Consider the following 20,577-nt stretch of genomic DNA (forward strand, 5'->3'; position numbering starts at 1 on the left):
AGCACGAAGCAACCATTTACAAAAAGCAATAGTCAATTTCTTCCTCTCCATCCCTACTGTGCATAAAGCCATTAGCAGCCATGCTTAAAGTTCTTTTAGCAAGTCTTAAAAGTTGCCAAGTGTGGAGACCTCTGCTTTAGGAGAATAATCTTCTAAGATTTGGGGGAAAGTTCCAAAACCATCCAATGATGAAGTAGGCATGCCCCCACTGTCTCTGTGTGGGTGGGTGTTGGATGCAAATGGCATGGAACTGGCTGGCTGGCCTTTTGAACAGGAACTTCCCATGTTGTGACATTTTGCGGCAGTTCTCGTTTGTGCTGTATCTTATGACTGGATGGCAGCATTAAATCTTGACACAGAATTGTTGAGTTTCCAAGCCTTGTGCCTCATTTTGTCCTTATCCATTCACCCCACTGGCCATCGCAGAGAGAAGCAGTTCATTTAGCAGCCTGAATTCCGAGATAGAGGAACAAGAACAGCCTGGAGTGGATCCAGCTGTCAAGGACACAATGCAGGTACAAAGGCAAAGGTGGCCTTTTATTTTTTCTTTTAAGACCCTGTGACCCCTTGCGTCAGGGTGGGCTTGAGGGGTGACTGGAGCTTGAGCATTTATATATCTATCCATACACATACATGAGTGTGTGTGTGTGTGTGTGTGTGTGTGTAAGGGACACGGTGGCTCAGTGGCTAAGGCGCTGAGCTTGTTGATCAGAAAGGTCGGCAGTTTGGCAGTTCGAATCCCTAGCGCTGAGGAACAGAATGAGTTCCCGTTACTTGTCCCAGCTTCTGCCAACCTAGCAGTTCGAAAGCATGTAAAACTTCAAGTAGAAAAATAGGGACCACTTTGGTGGGAAGGTAACAGCATTCCATGTTCCTTCGGCATTTAGTCATGCCGGCCACATGACCACGGAGTTGTCTTCAGACAGTACTGGTTCTTCGGCTTTATAACGGAGATTAGCACTGCCCCCTAGAGCCCTTTTACCTTTTATATATAGATATAATCTCACAGTCCATATCAGGCAGAATCTGAACAATTACAGTAATGCACTCCACTTTTGTTCATTCAGATCGTTTGGCTACTTATTATAATGAGACGCACAGCATATGTTGTCTGTTGCTTCTCCATCCCTGAATGGGGATTGGTAACACTGGATTTTTACTCCAACTGGGAATTCACATACAGAAGGACATACTAAAGCAGGGGTGTCAAACTCGCGGCCCGTGGGCCGGATGTGTCGCACACTGGCCACACCCACCCCTGTTTTAGTGAAGGGGGGAAGTTGCGATACATCATGTGACGACAATGTGTTTTCACAAGTTTTAACACTCCTGTACTAAAGTTTTGAAGTATGGTCTCGTAGATGCCTTCCTGCAGCTGGGATTTCACAATGATGGATTTTTAAGATTAGGAGACTACCATATTGCAGGCATCTTGTGAGAACAGCTTTTCCTCTTTTCTTCTCCCAATTATTTCAAAACCATAGAATAACAGTGGATTGGAAAATGGACAAGGGTCAGCTTTGGTTTCATCCCCTTCAAAGGCGAATCCAGTGAGCCCCTCAAATAAAGGGTTGAATGCTAGCTCCTCCACCTCCAGTTTGAGTTCATCCACGGTATGTGATTTCATGGCTGCAATAAGAACGTAACATTTTCTGGGGGAGGTAGAAGCTACATTATATAGGGCAGTGGTGGCTAAGCTTTTGGGGCTCCTGTGCCAAAAATTGTGCATGCGCTTGCACACTCGTGCTCGTGTGCCAGCACCCAGAAGGCAATGCGTGCCTCCCCATGCCCCTACACAGGCATGTGCAATCCCCACTCACCCACACATACCCCACCGCCCCCTTACCTGAACTGTGCCTTACAGCTGAGTTTTGGCCGGTTTGAGGCCTTTTTCAGCCTCCCAGAGACTACAGGAAGGCTTCTGCAGGCTTCTCAGGCCAAAAACTAGGCCTGTTTCGTCACTTCTGGTATTTCCGGAAAAACAGGAAGTGATGAAACGGGCCTAGTTTTCGGCCTGAAAAGCCTGCAGGAGGCCAAAAAAGGCCTCAAACCAGCCGAAAATCAACTGTTATGCATGCGCATGCACAGTGAGTAAGCTTGCCTGTGTGCCAGCACAAATGGCTCTGCATTCCACCTGTGCCACACGTGCCATAGGTTCGCCATCATGGATATAGGGTGATGATGCAAAACATTTTGCTGGAATTCATAATGATAATAATATTTATAATACCTGAAGACAACAGAAGAGAAGAGAAAGATCAATGCCTAGTGGCATTGATAGAAATCTGCATATTTCTAGGTATCCCACATTACAGTATGTTGTGCCAATTGCAAACTTTAAGTCAATAGTAAAATAGATCACAATTAAAACCAGAGTATTAGGCAGCATTTCACAACCGTAACCACTATGACTCAAATGCTAAATTATAAACTAGCATAAAAAATTGTAACCATTTCTGCTTAATGTAAGGAATTTGCTGAATTTGCTCATAAAGAGATCAATATCTTAATCGTAATTACTAATATTAGGAAAAAATTATCTACGGTGCAAACCTGTTCAGTGTTTATAGTCCAAAAACTGGATTCCACTTTGAATTAAATTCTATATCAGATTTGTGTCTTTTGCCCCAAAATATGAAAATTAGCTTTGATATCAGCACATAGGTTTGGGTAAAAAATTAAGGTTTGTCCTGGCATTTTAAAATATGTTAAACTTTTATTAGGACTTTAGTTTTGCTGTGTTTCATCTTCTCCATATGGCAGGAAACGGGGTCATTGGTTTTTAGCAGTTATGGGCAAAACAGGAGTCCCAAGAATTGCAAAAATGGTTCTTGGGGTGAAGGAGTTACAGACTGGTTCAGCAGAAAATACTAATTTCCCTGTTATCCTTTCCTGGGTGGGTTTTAATCTTAGGGCTGGAATGAATGTTGAATGAACAGGTACATGTATCTTTAGATCATCCTGGACGAAGGCCTATTTGAATAAATCCAGGAGGCAGGCTGTTCCACCAGCTCCACTAGAAAATAACTCCTTATTTCAAATCTGGATCTATCTGCATGCAAAAATCATTCGGGGTTTGGTTTTTATCCTATCTTCAGACACTGTGGAGAATAAATCTATATTCTCTTCCTAGTGGCAGCCGTTCAGGCGTCGGAAGACTGCTTCCATGTCTCTCCTTAAGCTTTTCTTCTTTAGGCTAAAGGCACCCAGTGGTTTAAAATCGTAATTATTAGGATACAGCCTCCAATTTCTCCCTGTTTTCTTGCTCTCTTTCCAGCCTCTTTTAATGATGTGTCTACCCCGCAAGTGGAGGGAATACTTAGATGTAGGAGAACTTCTCTAGGACTCTCAGTTGATTTGGATCTCCTCTCCTCTCCCCTTGTCCCCCATCATCTTCTCTCCTTTCCCCTCCCCTCCCATGCCCTTCCCCCTCCTCTTCCCACCCCACCCCCCTTTCCCTTCTTTCCTCCCCTTCCATCTCCTCTCCCCTCCCTTCTTCCCTCTGTTCTCCTCTTCTCTCTTCTTTCTCCTCCCTTCCCCTCTTCCCACCCCTCCTTCCTCCTCCCCCTCCTCTTTCCCCTCCCCTCTTTTCTCTCCCCTCCGCTCCTTTCTTCTCCCCTCTCCTCTCTCCACTTTTTTCCTCCTGTCCCCTCCCCTCCCTTCTCCTCCCCTTTCCTCTTCCCTCTCCTCTTCCCTCTCTTCTCCCCTCTTCCCTCTCCTCCCCTCCTCTTCCCCTCCCCTATCCTCCCCTTTCCTTCTGTCCCTTTCCCTCCCCTCCTCCTCTTCCTCCCGAGGAAAAAAATTGCAGCAAGTAATTGTTTGTTCCGGACTGGGTGTAGTATAGCTATTGAACAGTTTTGTATTGTTTCCAATTTCCTTGAAAGATTTTATGCTCTCCAGACCAAAACATCGTCCTTGACCTGCCTTGGGAATCTGCCTCTTCTTTTCTTGATCCTTGTTCCCGTCTCTCTGCAGATGAGTGGCAGTATGGCGAGCATGTTCAGCGACAACGATATTGGGAGCATCGACGTCCGTGGTTGCATCCAGTTCTCCTTGCGCTACGACTCCTCCAAGAAGGAATTCCACATCCAGATCATTCAGTGCCGGGATCTTGCTGAGGCAAAGAAGCAGCGATCAGATCCGTACGTTTGGGGAAGAAGGGGGTGGTTCTTAGCTGCCGACCAATAGTTCCCACATCCTTGAATACAGAGGTACCATGTACCAGCCCCATGTTCATGTGACTAAAATTCAGATGCTTGTTCGTACTTACAACCGTTACTGTGTCCCAAGATTATGGGATCACCTTTTGCAACCTTTTGAGAAGCGAAATCAATGGAGTAGCCCGATTCACTTAATAGCCCGGGGCACTGACTTATCAATTGTAGTGATTCACTTAACAACCGTGGCAAGAAAGGTCATAAAATGGTGCAAAACTCATTTAACAAATGTCTTGGTTAACAACAGAAAGTTTGAGCTCAATTGTAAGTTGAAGACTACCTCTAATGAATTAGATCTGGACTATTCGGGATAGCTTTTGCACTGGTGTAAAACTGCAGGAATTATTTGCAAAAGTTGGCATAGTTTGCATAACCAGGTAATATCAATTTTACATAATGATATACTTAGGCAAATGAGGTCAACTTACATCCTGTAAACAGATTGCTTGTCTGCAAATTGACATCCAACGTGATTGGCCAAAGGCCGTTATACAGACCTGTTTGTACATCATTGGTGATACGAATGGTGTATTTTATAGAAATGCCTTGGATGATTAAAACCTCATTCCAGGGCATCAGGTGCCAAACTAGGGCAAGACTGTCATGGTGACTTACACTGAATTTGTAATGCCTTTCTCGCCCACCCAGATATGTCAAAACCTACCTGCTTCCTGACAGATCCAATCACAGCAAGAGGAAAACTGCTGTCAAGAAGAGAAGTTTAGATCCTATCTTTAATGAGACTCTTAAGGTGAGGGAGAAGCAACAGCTCCTGATGTGAGTTCCTACTAATCAAAAGCAAAGTTGTGCATAAAACCACCTTTCCAAGGACAGAGCCTTCCAGCCTTCTCAAGACCTTCGTTCTTTCTCCTTTTCCTTCTCCTTTTCCTTCTTCCCCTTCCCCTTCCCTTCCTTCCTTCCTTCCTTCCTTCCTTCCTTCCTTCCTTCCTTCCTTCCTTCCTTCCTTCCTTCCTTTATTTTCCTCCTCCTCCTCTTCCTCCTCCTTCTCCATCTGTCATCGGACATTAGTGATCCTATTTTTATCAACAGCCGCATGAAAAAGTGCTGCTGAGTTTTCCCCAAACCAGTCCCTTAGATTTTGAAGCCATGCCTTCCAATATTTCCCTGGAGGATCAAGTGAAGTATGCTGTATTTTTCTGGGTGTCGCATCACATATCCAAAATATTCTAACTTTCACTTTTGTATGGTTTGCATGATTTCCCTTAGCTTGCCTTAGGTGGCTTGTCACTCCTCATTTCTGATTTTATCAACCCAACATAACAGCCGTCTGTAAATCCACATTTCAAATGTTTCTATTCTTTCTCCTGGAATTCCTAATGCAGACATTGAGCCTCGGTGGCGCAGTGGTTAGAATGGCACTTTTGCTGATTACCAGCTGCCTGCAATTTGGCAGTTGAAATCCCACCAGGCTCAAGGTTGACTCTGAAGTGGGTAAAAGGAGGACCCAGATTATTGGGGGCAATAGGCTGACTCTATAAAACCGCCTAGAGAGGGCTGTAAAGCACTGTGAAGCGGTATATAAGTCTAAATGTTACTGCTATTTCCTAGTATAGAGATTGGGTAGTTTTTCAGAAGCAAGCCATTTCTGGAACACCACAGGACTCTAATTCTGTTCCAGACAATTGACTTCTGGAAAACTCTTCAGTCCTTTTCTGCTCAGTGTGGTTCTGGAAGAACAGAACATTCCTGAGAACATCAGAAGGGTGTTAACTTTTATATTCAACTAATCTAAAGCAGGGGTGTCAAACTTGGCTTGTCACGGCATCACCATGTGATGTGTCATGACTTTTTCCCCCTCCGCTAAACCAGACCCGGCCAGGGCGTGATACATCCGGCCCCTAGGCCGTGAGTTTGACCTCCTTGATCTAAAGCAGCGTTTCTCAACCGGGGCAACTTGAAGATGGGTGGACCTCAACTCCCAGAATTCCTCAGGCAGCACGGCTAAGATGTAGTCCTGATCTTCTGCCCACTTCTGCTCTGCATGAGAAATACAGTATATCAGAGTTGGAGAGGAGACACTTAAGGGGAAGATGCCCACTGTTTTCTGCTGCCTGAATCAGGAATGGGAAGATACTACCTTTCAGATGTTTCTGAACATCTTTCAGGTGTTTCTGATGTTTCTACATCAGAGTTCCCCAACCGGTGACAATCCGTGGCCTGTTGGGAACTGGGCCATGCAAGCATGTTGAAGCTTCCTCTGCATGTTGTAGTTCGCCAGCAGCAGGTGCAGACGGCTGAGGTCTCGGAGAGCGAGGACTCAGATGAGGGGCCTGCGTGTGATGCAGGGATGGGGCCAGGACCATCAGGGAGTGGAGTGCTGCCTTCGGAGATTGTGGAGGCTGGCAGCAGTGATGAAGAGGTTCCCAAGGAGCCTGTGCCCAGTGCAAATGCACTCAGGGATGCTCGAAGGAAAGAGCAGCTGCCAGCAGCATGGGCAACTCGGGAGTAAGTCTGCAAGGTAATGGCCCCTCCCTGAAGAGATAAAAGCCAGCTGAGAAACCGGAGTTCTTTGCAGGAAGCAAAGTTTTTGCACTCAAGCCTCGTGGAACATTCAGAATATCTTGGTTGGTGTTTGGAGACTCTTTGTGTTTGAAATATTTCTTGGCAACTTTATCTAGTGTTCTTGGCAGCCTTGCACAACCTTGGCAAGGCTCCTTCTTATCAGAGACAATTATTCTGAAACAGCCTTTTATCCGAGAAGGAACAGAATTAGTAAAGAATCATCAAAAGGTTTTGCTGTTACCTCCGTCTGGTGTTTGTTTCCTTGGAACAAGTTTGGGTCAGAACACACCACTAGGTAGCACCCAAAACCACACCCTTCCCCTGTCCCCTGATCCATGGATTCCCCACCCCCAAGTGAAACTGGTCCCTGATGTCCCCAAGGTTGGGGGCTGCTGCTCTTCATGACAGTTAGATGGACCGTTGGAGTATCCCTTAAACACTCTTTTCTTCTTCCCTTTGCGTATGTTTTTCCCCCCATCTTGATCTACAGTATAAGATTGAAAAGGCTGAACTCCACGGGAGGATCCTGAACTTGTCTGTCTGGCATCATGATTCCCTGGGCCGAAACCTTTTCCTGGGAGAAGTGGAGGTGGCCTTGAATACCTGGGACTGGAGCAACACAAGCCCAAAGTGGTTCAACCTGCAGCCCAAAGTAAGTGACCCCTGTTGGAGCAGACGATGGGGGAAAATGGCTGTCCTCGTGTTAGTTTCCCGAAGCGTCTGTGGCATCTCACCTCGCGTTAACAACAGAAGGGGAAGTTTTGTATGCGGCTGATAAGAGATGAGATACCTAATTCTCCATGAAAGTGGCTATCAGAATTTCTTCCTCCTAGAGAAGTAAATACTGTAGCTTTTTCTCCTCAGTGTTTTAGTTCTGCTCTGCTAAGCTAACTGATTCTGCATGGAGAGCAGTTGTATCCTTTTGCGTTTCTATCCGTGGTTTGAAAGTCGTACAGGTCAGGTACAAGCCTACCATCCTGATGGCAAGGAAATGCTTTATGTTGCAAACTTTCCCAAAATATTTCCTTCTCTCCTTCTGACCCTCTTCACACCTGGCTTAGTCCTTCCTTTTTGGACCACGATGAATTGAAGAAAGCTTAGTGCTTGGACTCCCACTGCCAACGAAACCAAAACCCTGGTTGTGGCCAGATTTGTTTGTTTATAGCATTTAGGTACCAATGCTGAATCTTAAAGTGCCGGGATCTATTTATAATACAGGTAGTCCTCGAATTGTAACAGCTCATTTAGTGACTGTTTGAAGTTACGACGGTATTAACAAAAGTGATGTCAGGTTTTCCAAGTGATGAAATCCATTTAAAAAGAAAAGAGCAAAGTCCATCTTCCAAAACAATTCCTTTTATTTAGGAAAGCATCAAATTGACAAACTCTGTTGTAATCCCGGATCTGACACAATCCAGAATTACACCAAATAATATCAGAAATTAGAAACATTAGAAAATTCCTGAGTTTTTCAGCAGAGATAATCCCTCTAGGGAAGGGAAGCTTGAAATGGTCTAAGAAGCTAACGGGAAGTTAGTAATGTTGAAATTGGATTCAGAGAGGGAAGAGAAACGAGGATAAAATGACTAGCAAGCAAAGATGCAATTACACAGTCGTGAGCTGCTGAACAGAGACAATTTCTAGGGCAATTCAAGATCACTGAGAATGAGTTGACACAGAAATCAGGAGGAGAATGACATGGCATGGGATCTGTGTACTTGGCACAGATTCTCAGCAGGAGAAGAGGATCTGAAGACAATGAAAAAGAAGATCAAGGTTGCCTTGCCAACGGGAGGTGCTATTCTTTATTAAGTCCTTGATTAACTCTTTGGGGAATGTCATAATGCCTAGGTAGCTAGCCAAGGCTTAGTATAGTCATGCTTTCTTATTAGGAGAAGCAATTCCAATGCAGGCAGGAAGATAATTAATGGTATAGCAATTAGAACATAAGCAAGCATAGGAGGACAGAAAGAGAGGTGAAGCTCTTGTGTGCGTTAGCTGGATGCTGCTTGCATAGTTATGCGACTGAGTCAGCCTCAGAAAAAAACCCTATATCTACCATCATTGATGTGCTATATATTAAGAAAACGTTACCTGATTCACAAGGAAAGCCTTGCATTCTGTGTTCTGTCTGAGAAGTCCTGAGAGTAGAATAGAATAGAACAGAAGGGAAGGGGGAAGAGGAAGAGAAGGGATTAGAGAGTAGAGAATAGAATAGAGAATAGAAGACAATAGAATAGAATTCTTTATTGGCCAAGTTTAATTGGATACACAAGGAATTTCTCTTCGTACATAAGCTCTCAGTGTACAAAAAGCTATATGTGATAAGTCATCATAATCATAAAAATTATCATAAATCATAAGATACAACTGTGATAGTCATAGGATACAAAATAAGCAATCAACATAAATCATACTACGAAACTAAAACAATATAAATCGTAAAGAAGGGCATATATTCACAATTGTCCTAGAGAAATATTGCACATGTGGGCACACAGACAAACACACATATGCTGTTGTAATTTTATGTGTATTTTACACGTAAAGCTGCTCCTTGAGGATTTACTTGGGGGAAAGACTAGAGAACTAGAGGGAGGAAACGGCTGTCATTGCATACACATATCCATTGTGCCACTGCTCCAGGTTTGCATCAGCACCAGCCGTCCCTGGACAGCTCCCATATCTCCATTAGGCAGGGCTACTTTAGGGCTTCCCATAGGGTCCCTGTTGAATTTCCCATAATAGTCCCCATCAGCTTTCCCCCAAACTGTAACACTGCACAGATATGCTAGGATTGCAGTTCCCAGAATCCCCGTGTTGGGTGGTGATTCTGAGATTGTAGTTCCAACAGTTTCTTTTGTATAATGTTACTGATTTTCAAAAAATGTATGAACGCAAAAGGAAAAAGGAAAAAGATTTGGAGGGGAAATGCTCAGGAAAGAAAAGAGGTAAAAGTGAGGAGAGAGTGGGAAAAAAGATAGAAAAAAAACTGACTTCCAACTTCCTTTGGTACAGATCTAGATTTTTAAAAATACATCAAACTCGTGCCCAAAGTTTAATTAATATTTCTCTCAAAACAGTCCCAAAAATGATTTTCAAGTAGAAATAAAATCTTGAACAAGTCTTTTCAAGGCTGTCAGCTTTACCATCCATTTTCCCATTATGGGTATTTATAAGTTCTTCCAGCTTTTAAGCACGTAAAAGTCTTGCTGCCATTATCACATATAAAAACAAAGTTCCATAATATGTTTTCATTTGCTTGTCCATGAAGTCCAAAACAAAAGCCTCTGATTTGAACTGTACGTTCACTTTTAAATCTTCTGCGTCAAAATGCATAGTTGAACCCAATCTTTTCTAGCTTTGTTGTATCTCCGTTAAAGATGAAAAAAAAAGTTCTGTCAGTTTGATTACATTTCCAACAAATATTTCAAATTCATCACTTTGGACAATTTATCCAGTGCCGTATGCCAGGGATACTGTTGGGGAAGAAGAGGCAGAGCCTGGAAGTGGAGTCATGAGAGGATTTAGCCTAGAATTGTTATGTTCATAAATGCTCAAAAAGTCCAACCCTTCTGAATTCCATTGATTGTTATCTAGTGCCAATTTATTGCTGACCATTAGTTGACTAGATAATTGTTTAGAGGCTTGAGCAATAAACCATCTTAATTGGAACTTAAAGTATAGTGCTGATTCTTTGTCACTGACAGATTCATCATTTTATAAAAAATCTCTTTAAAACAATCATTCAGTGTAAATTTCAATCCTGTCTTCCACAGACCCTCCTATTAGTTACAATTCCAGTATTTTCAGTGAATGCTTGATTGAATAAAATTTCCCTTCAGCAATGCAACATTGTGGACATAACCTAGATAATGCAATTAGAAGCTTCAATGGAGACTTGTGCAGTTTGCCTGGAGTTCTTTCAAATCTACAACCATTTTTGAAGCGGCCAAAATTCTACTTCATAGAATTATAGTACATTTTAAATATCATGCTTAATTTGAGTGTTTACATTATAATTTAGTATAGGCTATATCCTGGATTTCCCATATTAGCTGCTAGATAGGTTATTTTACAAGTGTATTTTAACTCTGTTTAAATTTTATTTGTTTATTATCTTATACTGGTCTTCGACCACAATAAATTGAATTCAATGATTGATTGAATGAATAAATTTATATAGAAAGAAGAAGCCTTGGAACTCATAACCACATTTCTGCTTTTGGCTGAATAGAATTCTCCTTTCTGCTTTTTCAGATTCCTGCTACACCAGATATGGTCCCCAACCATGGTAAACTCAACCTGGCCCTGAAATTTATTCCAGCTGGATCAGAAGGTGAGATTTAAAGGATCTCTGGGTTTTTTTAGCCATTCTCCTTTACTTGCTATGGTTTCAGACTGGAATGGAAATGCCCATTCCTTCTGCAATGCCCACCATTTATGACTCCCAAAGGTCCTTAACTGACCTCAAATAGAGTCATGAGAATGAATAAAACTGGTATTTCATAGAGTCATAAGACTGGAGGGGACCTTGATGGTTATTAGTCCAACCCAAGAACCTCTCCTTGAGGGAGATGGGCAGTCTAGAAACATGAAATATAAATAAAAGCAGGAGACCTTATACTATCCTGGACAATGGTTGTCCATTTGTTTCTTGAAAACCTCCAATGATGGAGTGCTCACAACTCTAGAAGGCAAGCTGTTCCATTAATTAATTGTTCAGTCCGGAAATGTGTTCGTAGTTCCAGGTTGGATCTTCCTTTAATGAGCTTCCTCCACCCATTGTTTCTTGTCCTGCTGTCTGGTGCTTTGGATAATAATTCTACCCCTTCTTTTCTGTGAGAGCCCCTCAAGTATTGGAAAACTACCATGTTACCCCTTAATTCTTCTCTTCATTAGGCTAGACCTACTTAGTTCCCTCAACTGTTCATCGTACCATTTAGCCTCCAGACCCCTAATCATCTTTGTTGCTCTTCAAATTAGCAATTTCAAATTGTATAACCCAGTTTCATCAGGGAGGGGGGCAGGATTGATTTTATACAGGAAGAAATCCTGAGATAGTCCTCTAAATCAGTGGCCCCCAACCTTTTTTGTGCCATGGCCTGGTACTGGCATCACAAAATGATCCACGGCCTGGTACCGGCATCAGCACGCATGACAAGGCAAGGCGAGCCAAGCGATCGGCCAGCCAGCTGTCCCCCGCTTCTCCCTGCCACCTTCAACTCCTCCTTTGTACCTTTGTCGATGGGCTTCGCTTCGGGACGGCTTCGGGACGGTCGCTCGGCTCGCCTTGCCTTGGGTGCTGAAAGAATCCTCGTGCCTTAGTTTCATTCGAAGCCCCCCCCCCTTCGATGAAACTAAGGTGCAAGGATTCTTTCAGCACCCAAACGCCGCTTTCCAACCGGAAAAGCTCACCTCGTCAAACAAGATGGCAGCGCCCAGCAAACTGGCGGCCCGGTAGGAAATGTTCCATGGACCGGTACCGGTCCACGCCCCGGTGGTTGGGGACCCCTGCTCTAAATAATAATAAAACCCTAGCTGAGTGCACAGCAGCAGTCAAGCCAGGCAACCAAATGAGAGAGAGGCTGGGCCCTAGAGTATACACACACTTGAGACAAAAAGACTGTTTGTGGTTTTAAATAGGTATTTAATTCATACAAAGATTAAGAATAGTCATTCAGTCCATATATCAGTATCCAGTATATCAATCCAGTTATCAAGTCCTTTAACAGTAAATACAATGTCTTTATCTGCTTGTATATCTTCTTCTTAAGATACCTTTCTCTCAAGTACAATGCTGAATCCTCAGCTCACCAAATAAATAGTCCTTGTGTTCAGTTGAATTGGTATCTGGCACAGTAGCCTCCAAGGTAAGCAGATAGATGTTCCAACAACAGTAGGCAGCAGACCTGGAACAGTAACCAGGTGCATCCAGAAGCCGGACTCAGACAGTTGCATCCAGAAGCCGGGCTCATACAGTTGCATCCAGAAGCCGGGGCAATTACGTTTCCCCTCTACCTATATGGCTGCCTGCAACTGCACCCACAATGACATTGCAGTTTCTTGTGCTTAAAGCTACATAGCACTTTAATCCTAGGTTTACATATTTATTCAACCCAAACCAGTTGGAGTATCCATATACCCAACAGTGGGTTGGGTGAAATGCAGCTGATCCATCACTTTAAAAATTCTGATGTTTGAGGAGAAGGGGAAACAGTTCTATTTTGTGCAATCGGTGATCTTTCTTCCCACTGGCTTTAAAGGGGAGGAAGCCCTTTCTTCCAGTTCTAGGACAGTGAAAAACATGGGCTGGTTTTCAGGGCTCTTGGGGGGGACATTTTCCAGAGATGCAGCTGTGAAAAAAGCTATAAAAACACCCCAAACAAATACTTCTGGCACTTGAAAACCAACATATTTATTACTGCTTTTGCAGATTCCACCCCACTGTCACTGGCAGGCATTTGTGCTCAAATAAACTTCTTTTATGATACCTTCGAGAATAGCAGTTCATTGTTTTGGGAGGAATCCAAGGGACTTTGACTCCAGAAATCATTAATTAACTCTGGGTGCCGGAAGAAGCTCAGGTTCTAAAATCTGGAGGAAGTAACACAGATCTGCAATCTTTGCATGATTTTGGCTAAGGAAGGGTATTGAATTAGAGGTTGGTATTGTGTTGAAGGTGAATGATATGTCTTTCAGAGTCCCCTTTCTTAACACAAATGTATTTCAGAACCAGGATTTCCTCCCACCGGAGAACTCCATATGTGGGTCAAGAATGCAGAGAACCTTGTACCTCGGTGGGGAACCACAGTAGATACCTTCGTTCAATGGTAATTACCAGTGGTTGTTAAGTCTCTTGTAATGGGGAAAGATTTGGGTTGGCTAAGCAACTGAAGGCCAGGCTGGTTCAAGTATTACATAGCTTGATGTGTATATAAATGTCCCTGGCCTTTCTCAGTAGGACAATCAGAATTATTCAGTCTGCCTGTCTCTTTTTCTCCTTATGTCCCCAGAAAGACCTGCAATATATTTCTTCTCTCATTCTTTCTGCAAAATTCCTTTTGATGACAGGAAAATAAATGTATTTAAAATGAACCTGTTATCTATACTTTGAAGGTTTATAGTTGGTTATAGAAGTTGCTCATGATAGTTTATTCAGAGGTTCGTTTTTTTAAAAAAATAATCGATGTCACGCTGGTTGTGTTTACATGCCAATTCCGCAGAGTAAACACTATAATGGGTGGCATCAGACAGCCATGGATGCTGTGGTGATAAGTAGTAGCTGGCTTCTTATGGTTGCCTATCCGCCATAAGCGTTGTTTGCAAACTGTTCTTTTTTTCTATTTCTCTCTCTCTCTCCCTTTATTTTTGGGGGAGTGGAGAATCCATGATGACCCAGTCAGTACTGGAGGTTTACTTCTCCCCACTTTTTTTGCCCTTTTAAACCCCATATACCTAAAAAAGGGAAGATAAAAACTTTTAAGAAAGAAGGATTTTCTAGATTTACCTTATTTTATTGCAACAGCACCAAAAAGACAGTTAACTAATGTACTAAAGTCTTGTAGAAGAGCTCCCAGATCATTTTAAAAATTCCTTTTCACCCAATGCCAGGGGCACACAGAAAATCCCCCACTCATTTGGGCCTAAAAGGGGAAAAATATAGACACATGGTTGTAAGGTTCTTGGGGCACTCAGAACTTGGTTGTTTTCTTACCAGATGTTTCACTACCCAACTAGATGAGTGCTAAAAGGGAGAGTGGGGTTTGCTCTCTGTTTACATACAGGTTGTTTGCCCTGTCTGTGTTGGTGAATATTCTTGGTGGTTGCTTGATTAAGTTGTTTTTAATTGTTTTCATTGTTAATTCCTTGATTGTATTGTTGTTTACAATTTTGTTGTTTGTCTGGTGTTAATCTTGATGTTAATCTCTGTTTATCTGGGTGTTCTTGCCGGCAGGGAAATGTTTGGGCCTTTTTATTCCTTTTTTGTTTTTTTTGTCGTCTCTTTTAAATGGTAAGTAGATGTTGTTTACCTCTCTATGGCTGTTGATAGCTGATTTGTCTGTCAGGCTTCCAGGAATTTTCTAGCATTTTTGTACTTGGCTTGGTCTAGGATGCTGTGTTTCCCATTTGAAATTATGGTTAAGCCTGTCTGTGTGTTGTGCATTTAAGCAATTCCCATCGTGGTGTCCTAATTATCTGTTTGTGTCTATATTGGATGGGCTCCTGCATGGCACAGAATGCTAGTCTTAGGGTGTTTGCGCAGTGGTGCACTTGGATAATTTTAAATTCTGGACTCAGTGAACCCGATGGAATTCAAGTGCCCTTGTCAATGGATGGGACTTCTCTTTAGATGTAACTAGACAACTGTGTGATTTGTTGGGTCAACCCTTCAAAGAAAGGTAGTGCAATCTGATGTGACCAGAATGAACATTACATTTTAGGTTGACTGTGGGTTTTTTTTCCCCAATGCTGAATGGTCCTATGATCATCTACGGAGAGTATATATTATAAATGGAAAATTAATTGTAGTGGCAAACAAACTTTTAAGGAAGAAAAATCCTGGGGAGAAAAGTTTAATCCCTTTTTGTAACAGTCTTGATCCAGCCCACACACACATCCTAACACAGAGCTTCTTTTGTTAAATAAAATATGTTATTAGTTTGGTTCAGTTAGTTTGATCCCTAATTTCTCAGTGTTCAGCCCTCCCTGAAAAAGTCTACTGTACTGTAATCAATGGGCACAATATCCCTGCAAAGAGCTCAGCTTGCACTATATTGGTTTGATAACAACAAACCAGGAAGTTGGAAGCTTGGCTATTATTATTAAAAGAACCAGCTGGGTTATGCCCAAGTTGAAAGAACTCTTTCCTGTCCAGGTCAGGCCGAAACTTCAAAAATATCCATCTTATCTCCTCATCCTCTTCTAGCTACATCCTCCCTGATGATACCAAGTTGAGTCGCCAAAAGACCCGAATTGTGAAAAAGAATCTCAACCCCACTTTCAATCACACTATGGTCTATGATGGCTTTGAGCTTAAGGACTTAGCAGAGGCATGTGCTGAATTCACTGTGTGGCACCGCGAGACTTTCTCGAAGCATCGGCTTGGAGGCATCCGGCTGAGTCTTGGCACAGGTGAGACACCAAAGCATTAAGAAAATGAAGGATGGATGTACAAAAGCCTGTTGTTTTGGAAAGAGAAAACTGGAAAATTTCATCATGTTCCATTCCTCCTCTGTTCCATGTGAATCTGGGGTAATTCAGTTTTCCAGAAATTAACTCTCCTATTTGTTCTAGAGCAGTAACCCAACCCCATAATAAGTGTCATCTAGAACATAATATCTTGAATGCTACTTCAAACCACATGGTTTGGAAATCAATGTCTGGAAAACTAGTAAATGCCCCTCACTCCCCAAATCAACATGACCCAAAGGAGGAACAGTAAGTTTTCCACATCCTTAGAGATAATTAATTGAATAAGAGGTCTACAACTCCTTGTTGAAGACTCAGTAGCCAATGCTGCATGCACGCACATCTTTGTTTATGTAATAGTATGCCCTGATCCTAGGAATAACAGTGACATTCTGTATTGTGTTCCACTAATTCTTATCCAAAAAATTTGTTTTAGAAATCCGACAACCTGCCTGCAAAATACGTTTTATCGTATATAAGGTAACCTCTGACTGGAGACTCTGCTTTTATTGCAGGAAACAGCTATGGTCTACCAGTCCCATGGATGGATTCAACTGAGGAAGAGCGCCACACCTGGGAGATGGTATTCAAGCAACCTCAACAGTGGGTGGAAGCTACTCTTCCCTTGAGGACCAACCTGACTTTAAGGACTTCATCCTAGCCTTTGGCTGAGGATTCCTCGGCTATCCGGAAGAATTAGTCTGGTGGCAAATTAAGGACCGTAACCTTATGGAGGCCCTCATTACAAATCCCGCTGGTTTTGAGAGGTCTTTCCTAGGATCAGGTTCCTGATGCTGAGAAGAGCTATGGGACAAAGGCAGAATAAAAATATGTGACGTCTGCCTCCTCTTACTGACTCAAGGAGGACATTGTGTGGCTTCTCTTGTGATAAACCTCCACACTGGGATGACTGGAACACCTACTTTATTTCAAAGAAATAAACTGCCTTATGGTGACCTTTGCCCATTTCCAGTGTTCTCCATGCACATGGTCAATGATTAATACTATATCTTTAAATAACCATTTTTATTAAACTTCTCTGCACCCTCGCCCCAGCTTCGTTCCTGGCAGAGATCCAGAGAAACGTAAACAGTCCCATGAAATCATCTTTACTTTCTATAGGTCCCTTAAAGACTGGCTTGCAGGGTCTCTCCCTAACACACCACCAACCCCCACAGCTGCATTGCTCTGTTGGTGCTAGAGACTGCGGGCTTGGAGGGGAGGCTATGTAGAGCAGTCCAAAATTGCCGAATTGATCTCAGTAGCCAAGATGAGGCTCACAACAGAGAGCTCCTGATCCTGGAGCAGCCGCTCTCTAATAACAGTAGAGTTATCACAACATTCTTCTGTCCTTTTGGGGGACTTTCAGCAAGAAAACCCTTTTGTGCTTTTTCTCAGTCCATAATGCACTTCGCTGAATTTAGCATAAAGTCTTCCACGGAAACTGCCTCTGTGAGGTTCTCCCCAAATCTGTTCGCTCCGAAGATGATTTTTTTTTTGGTCATTTTCCTGGGCCAAGGAAAGATAAAAAGCTAATATCTAACCTCAATATGAGGACTTGACAAGTTACAACATTTTTCCAGCCCTATATCTCAACTGCTGGTTGAGAAGATGAAAGGCCAGGCAACCAAAGTCCGTGGCCTTGCAAAGAAATCCGAGGGTTCCTTTCCTCTTTCTTCTCACGGTTGCTGGTGTTGTAGCTGCTGCTGGGACAGGTTCTGTCGGTGGTCCATGATGGCTTTCCAGATACGGCACACCATTCCCCCTCTGCCAAGAGAAGGCAACCAATTAACCAACTGGCATCTCTACGGCTGCGGAAATGAACATTTTTGGTAGGTCGAAAGTAACACCGAACAGAACAAAAGGGCAGCTTCCTGCGGTTCCTCCTTATTGATATGTGGCACGCTTTTAGAGGAATTAATGAGCTTGCAATTCTTGTAAGCATTTCTATTATTGCAGGATCATAAGATCAATCCCCAGAAGCTCCCAAATAAGGGAGAAACAGCCCCCTCTTTGAAATGTTAGAGACGTTCTGCTTCAATATGCATTTTTTTTTTCTTTAGTAATCAAAAGTAACACTGGTGCCAAGGATAATACCAAGTTATCTGCAGCAGGTGCAGCTGGCATCTGCATGATGAGTGGGATGATACTTAAATCTTACACGTGTAATAATACTACCCAAACTTTTCAGGTTTTTAAATCTTTTTTTTTAATGAAAATTATCTTTCAAGCCTTGCTTATCAGGCAAAATTACATTGCTGGTCATGAAATGATTGCCACCTTCCGCCCTTACCTGATGCATGTGTATCGGAGATCATCGATTGTAGCCAACTTCAGCAAATCATTCAGGGTGAATCCATGGTAGCAGAACTTTTAAGAGAAGAGGATAATTTCAATTCCTGGCTTGATTTACCTCTCAGGTTTCCTGCAAGCTCAAGTGTTGAACGTGGAATTTCTTTTGCCCGATCGATTTTTAAAGCCACCCCCTTCCATCACCTTGCCAAACGGGTTTAATGGCAAACAAGAGAGGATGAATGGTCCCAAGTCATCTTAGGAAGTTGATGGCCCCAAGTCATCTCCACAGTTGAATGGAGTCTTGACTGCAGACTTCCCCTGGTCTTTGTCTAACCTAGAGGTCTCCAAACCTGGTAACTTTAAGACTAGTGGACTTCAACTCCCAGAATTCTCCAGCCAGCATAGCTGGATCTGGGAAAACAGAAACTCTGCCTCCAAATGTGGGCATTTGTTAAGGCGAGTTTTCTACTGCTACTTTGAGGCTAGAGTGGCTTTTTGTTTGAGGAGATAAAGTTTAACCTAGAGTGGCCATCTTTTCTTCCCCACCAGCCTCACTGAAGTAGGGGCAGATGTTGATACCCCCTGCTGCTGAATCGGACCTACCATGGCCACTGTGGCTTTGTCTGCTCCATGTTTCTCTAACCACTCTGCCAGGAGGGGATCTCCAGCGTTTTCTTCTTGGTCCCAGGAAGTTGGAGAAGGAGGGATTTCTAGGAAGGCAGACAGAAAAGAATCGAATCAAAGCTCCTTCTTGTTCCCTGAATTCTGTTCCCTGAAACTACACTCCATATGTTCCCCACAATTCCTCACTTCAGATGGTCTTTGTTCTTGTTGTTCCCCAAACTGTATCCAGCTCCCCTCCTGGAGGAAACAGAAAGCTGGAAGGACAGGCGGAAGAAGAGGGTATGCGGTTTCACAATTGGGAAACAGAGACACAAGTCTAGAAGACAAGTCACACGTTGTGCCAGGCCAAATACAATCCTGAAAACAGAAGACTTCAACAAGAAGCTTCTTTGCTCTCAAGGCTGCATCTGAAAGACTCAAGAACCACGTGTAGGCCCCGCCCCTTTGCTACTGAATTCTAATTTTAATATTATCAATAGATAAATATATGGAGTTCCCACAACGCACTTCAAGTGGAAAGTTCAAGTCTGAGGAAGCACATTGGCCCATAAGATAGGCTTAATTAATCCATGAAGGGTTTAATGTGTGCGCTGCTGTGTTACAGGAACCTAATCAAACAGTTCTGTTAACACTACATAAAAGTAAAGTGCAACCTTTATCTCAAACAAGTTCACAGCAGTAGGTCAAAACATATTTTGCATAGAGAAAGCCTCTTGAGCCACTGCCACGGCAACTGCCGCTGCTGATGGCTGGGAATATGAAATCTGTTTGATGCAGAATTTGTCCTGATCGAAGGTAATTTTCATAAATGAAGGTGAATAGACTTGTCCGTGGACAGTGGTTCCCAAACCTTTCTGGGTTGGTAGCCTGATGCCGGTGGAGGGGAGAACGGGAGGTTTTGTGTGAGGGACAGGCATGCGTGTACATACAGCTCATGCAAGTGGGGCTGCGAGTGTGCATGCGCTCTCCTACCACTTGTGTGGCCTGGTTTTGAACAGGTCCACAAACCAGTAGCTGGGGGCCCTTGACCCAGGATAATGTTGCAGGATCTAATCTGGGTCGGTCACTAGGATCAAACCTCAGAAAATTAAACCTCTGATCCCGGCAGCCAACCCAGATTGGATGCTAAGACAACTTTCCACAAAGAAGTACCTGGACGTGCACAGATTCTACATTTTAAAATCTCAGATTGGATTTCCCAAGGAACAAGTAATTCGGACTCGATGGCCTGAATTAAGTCCTTTGTCTCCTGCAAAATTGGAGGTAAGTCAAATAAGTTGTCCTCCACGCAGCAACATCTGCCCTGGGAAAGAGGGCAGATGCAAAACAGGCAAGCCTGGCTATGCAATTGAAGCTCTTTCGTGCATATAAAAAAGGGGCACAGCTTTGGTCTTTGCCTCTGTGCCAGTCTGTTTACAAAGGTTCCACTTCAACTCTGCTAGGCACACGAATAGAATTCACTGAGGCAGAAATGTTATCCTCAGCCATTGGTTCTAGTCTAAACTGGCTGCTATCTGAAACCTCACCTATTATCTGTGGCCTTTTCAGAGACCAGGTATTCTGTTCCATGATCTTCAGGGCTTCTTGTAGGAGCCCCTGACATTCCTGCTGCTTCTCCACCAGTTTCCACTGCAATCTGCCAGAGCCAAAAAAGATCGGGATACGATGGTCAGTTCCTACGTTTCAAACCTGATTAGTGAGTAGACTTAAATCAGGGCTTGGTCTG

The 20,577-nt window shown here is 43.1% G+C and overlaps 2 protein-coding genes across 7 annotated transcripts in view; one reads left to right on the plus strand and one right to left on the minus strand.

The window, feature by feature from the left end:
* Positions 1 to 16,898, plus strand: part of SYTL1 (synaptotagmin like 1) — a 48,665-nt gene extending 31,767 nt beyond the window's left edge. For all 6 annotated transcript variants that reach the window (XM_026702518.2, XM_087939706.1, XM_087939710.1 and 3 more), the window contains exons 7-15: positions 427 to 515; positions 1,485 to 1,613; positions 3,976 to 4,142; positions 4,866 to 4,968; positions 7,231 to 7,392; positions 11,001 to 11,079; positions 13,474 to 13,573; positions 15,670 to 15,875; positions 16,448 to 16,898. In XM_026702518.2, the coding sequence (XP_026558303.2) occupies positions 427 to 515; positions 1,485 to 1,613; positions 3,976 to 4,142; positions 4,866 to 4,968; positions 7,231 to 7,392; positions 11,001 to 11,079; positions 13,474 to 13,573; positions 15,670 to 15,875; positions 16,448 to 16,593 (1,181 nt within the window). In that variant the 3' untranslated portion in view covers positions 16,594 to 16,898. The remainder of the gene's footprint in view (positions 1 to 426; positions 516 to 1,484; positions 1,614 to 3,975; positions 4,143 to 4,865; positions 4,969 to 7,230; positions 7,393 to 11,000; positions 11,080 to 13,473; positions 13,574 to 15,669; positions 15,876 to 16,447) is intronic.
* A 45-nt stretch (positions 16,899 to 16,943) lies between these two features.
* MAP3K6 (mitogen-activated protein kinase kinase kinase 6) overlaps positions 16,944 to 20,577 on the minus strand; it is a 67,882-nt gene continuing 64,248 nt past the window's right edge. Inside the window, exons 26-29 of the mRNA XM_026702517.2 lie at positions 20,378 to 20,487; positions 18,831 to 18,937; positions 18,226 to 18,302; positions 16,944 to 17,699 (exon numbers count right to left, since the gene is read on the minus strand). Coding sequence (XP_026558302.1) covers positions 17,612 to 17,699; positions 18,226 to 18,302; positions 18,831 to 18,937; positions 20,378 to 20,487 — 382 coding nt within the window. The 3' untranslated portion in view covers positions 16,944 to 17,611. The remainder of the gene's footprint in view (positions 17,700 to 18,225; positions 18,303 to 18,830; positions 18,938 to 20,377; positions 20,488 to 20,577) is intronic.

This window comes from Pseudonaja textilis, chromosome 10 (assembly GCF_049901715.1).
Source record: "Pseudonaja textilis isolate UNSWEBS1 chromosome 10, rPseTex1.2, whole genome shotgun sequence".
Lineage (NCBI taxonomy): Eukaryota > Metazoa > Chordata > Lepidosauria > Squamata > Elapidae > Pseudonaja > Pseudonaja textilis.